This window comes from Pteropus alecto, unplaced genomic scaffold (assembly GCF_000325575.1).
Source record: "Pteropus alecto unplaced genomic scaffold, ASM32557v1 scaffold484, whole genome shotgun sequence".
NCBI classification, from domain to species: Eukaryota; Metazoa; Chordata; class Mammalia; order Chiroptera; family Pteropodidae; genus Pteropus; species Pteropus alecto.
The window spans coordinates 957,608-964,661 of NW_006435778.1; the positions used below are offsets into that span (position 1 = coordinate 957,608).

Below are 7,054 nucleotides of genomic sequence, written 5' to 3' on the forward strand. Positions count from 1 at the left end.
CAACAACATGGCAACAGGGTCCTTGACCTGGCCGCTCCCTGCTCCAGAGGCCGAAGGCAGGGCTCCCAACCCTCTTTTCACCCTGGCAGCCCCAAAGATCCAGGGACTCTCTGACCCAGCCGCTCTGTAGGCTTGGACATTTAAACGTGTTTTCCAAGCCCTGCCAGAAAAGTAGCCCTTATCATACTCACATGACTTTTAAGTCCCAATCTCCACAGGTGACAAAAATTGACTTGACGTTTGGATCTAAGAGGCCTTCCTTCGCCATCCACTCATCGACCCTCTGAAAAGTACACAACAAGAACAGATGAGATTTTCCTTTTTTTTCCCTGAGTCTGTGAAGAGCCACAACAGTGAAACGCAGATAAGCTGCTTGTAATCAGAGCAGGAGAAAATTGTAATCTTATCCAGCCACGGCTCCACTCTGGGCTCTCAGCCTTGGCTCAGAACTATGAAGGCACTTGCAGGAAGATTCTACAAGCCCAAGCGTTGGGGGAAAGGAGCCCCTTCACACCCCATTACCTGGCAGCCTGCCCCAGACAGGATAAGGACAGTCCAAATACTTTTGGTCTTCAAACAAAGGCATAGCCTAGCACGGACATAGGCTGTCCTGACCCATGAGAACTGGCTGAAAGGAAGACCCTAGCAGGGACTCCAATCCACAGGTTCATTCATTCGCTTATTCATTTCATCCTCCCACCAAATGTTTAATAACCACACTTATGAATTTAGTTATTCCTCAAATGAAAGTGAACTTAATTCCCACTACAAGTCTAGCAGAAGAAGCCCCTTTGCTGGGTGGGAGCCCTATTTTGAGACTTGGGATAGCACTGCCTGCTCCAGGCACTACAAGCTCATAATTGGCCCCCGATTTATGTTCTCCCTCTCCTGGTTGAAGATTAAAATTTGGCAGATTCTTTTGAAGGCTCAGCTTGATTCCTAGACAGGCAAAGAAACTGCTCCCAAACATATTCTATCTTTCCCTTCATCCCTTTGATGGGTTTTATTATTTGTACTCACACTGGAAATATAAATACTAAAATCAGTATATGAGAGAATTACCATGAAGAATTCATGAAGCATCGCTCTTTTTCAAATGATCCAGGCATGGGGCAGAAGTGCATCGGATCACATCACTCACTCAAGAGGATTATTTTTAAAGGCTAGTAGTTAGAAACGCAGGATTGAAAGTCAGACACATCTGGGTTCTAACCTTGGCTCTTCCATATCCTGGCTGTATCACTGATGGGAAGTCATTTAAAAGTCATTTAACCCCTTTGAACTTCAGTTTACTTCATCTATAAAATGAGGTAGGATGACTAACCTTACAGGGTTGTTTTGAGAATTAAATATAATAATGTATTTAAGTGCCTACCACACAGTAGGCTGAGAAGGGGAGAGAGGCAGATCATCATAATACAGTATAATAGATGCAAGCAATGAATAAATGACCAGACTGCTATAGGACCAAGTGGAGGAAGTGGCTAGCTCTACCAGTTACAAGGAAAGGAGTTATAAAGGTTTCATAAAGATAACTGAATTAGGGGCTTGACAGTTGGGTCTGCTTAACAGGGTGGAACACAGGAAAGGACACTACAGGCAGAGGCATAGGCTCAATCATTTTGTATTTGAGAAGCAGTTATCTGCTTAATGCCTGCCTTCCTCACTGACTATAAGCACAATGAAGGCAGGGGCTCTAATTTAATCTGTCTTCTTCACTGTCATAATCCCTATTCCAGCACAGTGTCTTCTCAATAGATATTTGCAGACCAATTAAAATATGAGAAAGGAGTAATGTGACCAAAGTCCACAGTGTATAGAAAGGGGGGACAGGATTTGAGGCTGGGGGACTAGGTTGAGCCAGACTGTGAAGGGCCTTGTGTGCCCAGCAGATAATGGAGAGCCCATGGAAATCTTGAAATAAAACTACTTCTGGCAGGTGTGAGCCAGCTCCCTGGACGTCTCAGAGATCCTAGAAGCCTAAGCTATGTTGAAGCGGTCCTTGAGTGGGGCCGAGGATCCGATCTAGTTCCATGGCTGTGGCAGTCCGGCCTCCCGGAACATCAGAGCTGTTCCCCAATGCAGGCCCTCTTCACAGCCATTGTACCAGAGAATCCTCCTCAGTATGAGGGTCTCCCTGGTAGCTAAATTCTGGACCTTCTACTGCTGAAATGGTTTGTCTCCCCAGCTTCTTTGGCCTAATCCCTTGCTTAGACAGACAGACAGACAGACAGACATTGTACCAGAGAATCCTCCTCAGTATGAGGGTCTCCCTGGTAGCTAAATTCTGGACCTTCTACTGCTGAAATGGTTTGTCTCCCCAGCTTCTTTGGCCTAATCCGTTGCTTAGACAGACAGACAGACAGACAGACACGCACGCACGCACGCACGCACGCACACACGCACGCACGCATGCATCCTTTCCCCAGGGTCGGCTAAAGAAAATAAGGCAGATTTTACTTACAACGAGGTTAAGGCAAACTTGGAGCTCCCTACGTCACCTAACACTTTGGCTCAACAGTCTTAAATCTCCAAGTAAGTGCCCCATGTACAAGGGCTCCCAGTACCCCAACACCTGCATAGTGGTCCTTGAAGACAGCAGAATAGGACAGAACTGTCAGGAGGCAACGCAAGACCAGGCCTTCACCATGAGAAGTACCTAATACTCACTGGTACTTCCTCGGAAGCTTAGGGCTTAGGCCATTCACTCATGCAGCAGATATTTGGTGAGCACCTACTATGAGCCTATTCAGGAAGTGATACCACATTTGGAATTAGGCCCGTCCTTTTCCTTCCCTCTTCATCTGAATGGATAAAGGGTTGGAAGAACCATCAAGACAACCCCAATCAACTGGACCAGCCCATCCTCAGATACTGAAGGTCTAGAGGAGCCCAGCCTGAGCCTACTTAGAACAAACGAGTCAGATGTATAGATGGGTAGATGGAGGGGTAGATTATGCATGGGTGGATGGATGGATAGATGGGTTTTCAGGAGCCTAGAAAGTCTATCCAGTGACCTTGCTTTGGGGTGAGGGAAGGACTATCATTCACTCCTGTACCCTCTCTCTCCTGCTAGCTCTAACGGCTCCAGGCTGGACAAGGGTGCTAGGAGGGGATGGCCAGGCCAAATGAGCTAAGTTAAGGAGGGGAAAAAAGAGAAAGACAAAAAAAAAAAAAAAAAGAACAAACAAATCAGGCAAACATCTACCTGGTCACCTGCGCCGGACCCTGGTTAGGACAAAAAGTTAGCTCTTTAGCTCTGTAACTAACTCAGGGCTAATGGGACAAAGCAGAGTCTGGTCTGATCTTTTTGTCTTGCCAGAGACTCCCTATTCAGGCTGATGCCAGGAATTTCCCCTCTTCCCCACAAAATATGCTAAAGTAGCAGAAAGAGCTTCCTGGGTGAGACTCAGAATCCTCTGAGCACCTCTCTTCAGGTTTGGCCTAAGGTCAGTGGGAGGATGCCTCCTGAAGCCCACATCTCCCCCTCAACTGGCACCACTGGAAAAAAAACACCTCAAAATCCCAATAGCCCTGGTTTGGTGCTAGCCCAGAACAAGCATCTTCCTCCCAAGACATCCCAAGACATTCCAGGGACAAGCTGCCTATGGCCTCTCTCAGGAGCCGGGCCCTAGCTGAGGATGCTGTTTGGGATATAGGTAAGGAGAGGTCCCCTCTTTCTCCTTGAGTCTGGTCTTATAGGGATCAATCCACACTGAGGAGGCCCTTCAGTTACAGGAGTGAATTTTCTGTCAAGAAAAAGAGGGTCAATGGGGTTGGGAGACTTCAGAGTTTATCTTTCCTGAATCTACTGCAGGTTTCTTGACCATGACCCTGCCCAGAGCCTGACTGGTTAGAGAGCCTGGGCTTGCACACTCTCAGAGACGGGGGGATGCTCTGCCACTTGGTGCCACTGGATGCGCCTAAAGCTGTCTCTCTGACCCTGGCTCTATCCTGAGGAGCTCCAAGAAATTCAGTCTGCATTTTTCTCCCCAGTGGGATAGCCTTCTCTCTTCTCCCCTCCCCCTAGAGAAGCGAGTGGGAGGGAACCTTCTCTCTCTTGAAAACCCCCAGGCAGAGGGGGACTAGGAGACAGGCTAAGCCCCACACTGCCCTTCTTCGTTCCCTTAGGCTAGAGCACAAGACACAGCGTCTTAACCTTTTCCAGCTCCCCAAGGAGAACATCCTAGAAGTGTGGTCTCTGCCAAGGGTTCTAAAGCCTTTAATTTGATTTCCCTCACACAGGCAATTGTTGTAATTATTCTGATTAGGAATCATTACCCAGTGTAGCCTCTGCACCCCTGACAGGCACAATGCATCCTGCGGCAAGCTGCAGTGGGGCAAGCGGGCCCAGCCGCACCTCCTGCAGGAGCTGACAGCAAACAAAAGCCATCGATGGGGAGTTCTGGTGAGTTAATGAAGTGCTCACATGCCACAAGAAGCCAACACTAAAGCTAAACAAAAACACCTCCAGTCCCCGGGGCCAGTCTCACAGTGCCACAGCTCAGCTCCCCTACTCCCCAACCTGCCCAGCACAAGCTGCCCTGAGCTGGCCAGCACAGGAAGGGGAGGGGGCCCTCCGCCAGCCTCCTGGCAGCACTCGGACATCTTGTCAGTAACCCTGACGGGAACAGCTGGAGATGACAGATCAATGGTTCAATACTCTCAACAGAATGTCACTGATGTGACAGCAAATGTTATTCTAATCAAGCCATAATCATAGTCAAATTACACGCTACAATCTCAGGAGGGGAGGGAGAGAAAGGCAGCAGGAAGGGGTCACAGGTCAGGAATTAAAGGTCATTTAACCTACCTCAAGCACTTGCTGCAGGCTTGGCTGACCATCCACCATGGCTTGAATAATCCCAGTAAGCTGAAAGAAAAAAGAAAGAGCCAATGGGTGGAAAACTCAAAGCTGGACTGGATCCTTTCCTTTGTTTTTCTCCTTCTACAGTAAAGGATTCTGACCTGTACTGCGTTAGGCTGAGAACCTGATGGAAGCCTTGGGAATAAAGTCCCAGGAGATACCGTGAACTTCCCGACAATATCCTATCCTAAGATGGGGATACATAAGCTACATCTCATACCTGTTTCAGCTTTCATTTGCCAAAAAAGAAAAAGATAAAAGATTTTATGTGTCTATTCGATAGGCTCAATAATTCCCCATAAATTACAATCTAAAGTAAATTCACCTCCAAGCTTCACAGAAGCTCCTATTGAACTTGGGGAATAATCACATAGGACAAGCACACTTGATTTCAAATCCACTCCCTTCTCTGGGCCTCGATGTTCCCCTCTAACGTCAGTGAAGGGCCAGGGGACTCTACCCTTCACCCTGCATACCTGGGCCCTCAATACCAACTAGCCAAGCAGGAAATAGGCACCTTTAACCAATGAGGAAACTCAGGCAAAAATGCCTAAAGTATAAACCTGGTCTACAGAATTTCTGATTCCAGACCTATGCTCCACCCAGGTCAGGCCTAGGTTGAAACGAGCTTGTTGCTTTGCTTTGAAGTGAAAATATCCCTCAAGCGCAGACCAGGATAGACGGCCTCCAGGATCTGAGGCAGGAGATCCCCCTCCACAGACCTGGCCCAGCTGGAAATCACCATGCCCACCATGCCCCTGGCTACTTCCTGAGAGAGTAGCATTAAAAGCTTACTTGGAAACTTCTATTTTTTTTAAGTGTTGCGGGGGGGCAGATTAAACTCCAATTAAACTATAATTACATCTAATGAATACCAAATACCCAACTCACAGAAACCACTGGCTCTAAGAGGGAAGGTTATTTTCTCATAGTGACTTACATGGAATGGTAATACACACCTTTTAGGGAAGAAATTTTCATTTTAAGAACGCTGAGTTCCTCTAGGTGGGTTTCTGTAGTTCATCAAGTCATTATTAGGTGGTATTTTAAGGAAGTGTAAGGACACAGCCACTCTATTTTATATTCCAGAAACTGTTTTTATATTAATCTGTATTTTAATTGGGTAACAGCTGCTGCCTACAGACTTCCCATGGTCTAAAAGGAAAATAAATTAGAAAGATTAACTACACTGTTGTTTCGCAAGGCTTTAACCCACAGCATGCCCACCCGGCTGGCACCTCCACACCCTTTCCTTGCTTGGGAGACCAAAGAACTGCCCAGCAGAGGGAGGGCCTGAGCCAAAGAGAAGAAAAGACAGTCCACTGAGGGCTGGGGGTGGGGAGTGGGGAAGGGAGTGAGCGCTAGGGTCAGCAGCTTTAATCTTGAAGTGCTAAGACTCCTTTTATTTAGTCAACGTTGATTCATGGAGAGCCTATAATGTGCTGAGTCCCATTCTAGGAACTAGGGATCCAGCAGTGAAGAAAAACATGAAAACCCTCATGGAATCTGTGTTCTTGGCAGCCCTCTCCTATGCCCAGCCCAGCTAGCACCCAGAGCCTGTACACCTTCCAGAGCCACACACGGAACAGGCAGTTGCCCTGTGTTTTGTCTTGGGCATGCAAGGGCCGGAGTCCAGAGTAGACTTGTTGCCAACTCCAGGTCCTATATTCGGATGAATGACTATCACCCATGTACCTTCCACTGCCCTTCTGGTCCAGCTTCTTGTCTGCTTATTTCTTCCAGGGCTGAGCTCCAGGCTGAGCTACCAAGCTTGGAGCTGGGGCTTAGGGTCAGAACTATCTTGGAAAAGAGGGCCCACAGCCACTCGTACTTCTTGTATGCCAGTATCACATCTGGTCTGAGTTCCTGGGGCAAGGGTAAGGCTACTCCTCTTGGCTCCCACCAAGGGTCACTCAGATGAGCTGAACATGAAAGGGCTTCTAGACACACAGGAAACCAATAACACCCTTGCCAAGCAGCCTCCCTCCTCGGAGATGGAACTTAGGTCAGCATCTGTGTATCCCAGAAGCACCTGCTCTGAGGAAAATCACTGATATGGAAGAGAAAATCACTATACCAAAAGGAAAATCAGGGGTGCTGCTTTGTAGGAGCTCTCACTACAGACTCTTCCCACCCTGGGGGTGGGGGGTGGGGCTCTGGGATCCTGGGGCTTTCTCAAACTCTTTC

General features: G+C 47.9%; 1 protein-coding gene across 12 annotated transcripts in view; it reads right to left on the reverse strand.

Annotated features, from left to right (window-relative positions):
- The window catches only part of ERI3 (ERI1 exoribonuclease family member 3), a 126,391-nt gene that overhangs the window by 83,013 nt on the left and 36,324 nt on the right, over positions 1–7,054 (reverse strand). For all 12 annotated transcript variants that reach the window (XM_025046418.1, XM_025046420.1, XM_025046417.1 and 9 more), the window contains 2 exons: positions 4,814–4,873; positions 192–283 (listed from right to left, as the gene is read on the reverse strand). In XM_025046418.1, the coding sequence (XP_024902186.1) occupies positions 192–283; positions 4,814–4,873 (152 nt within the window). The remainder of the gene's footprint in view (positions 1–191; positions 284–4,813; positions 4,874–7,054) is intronic.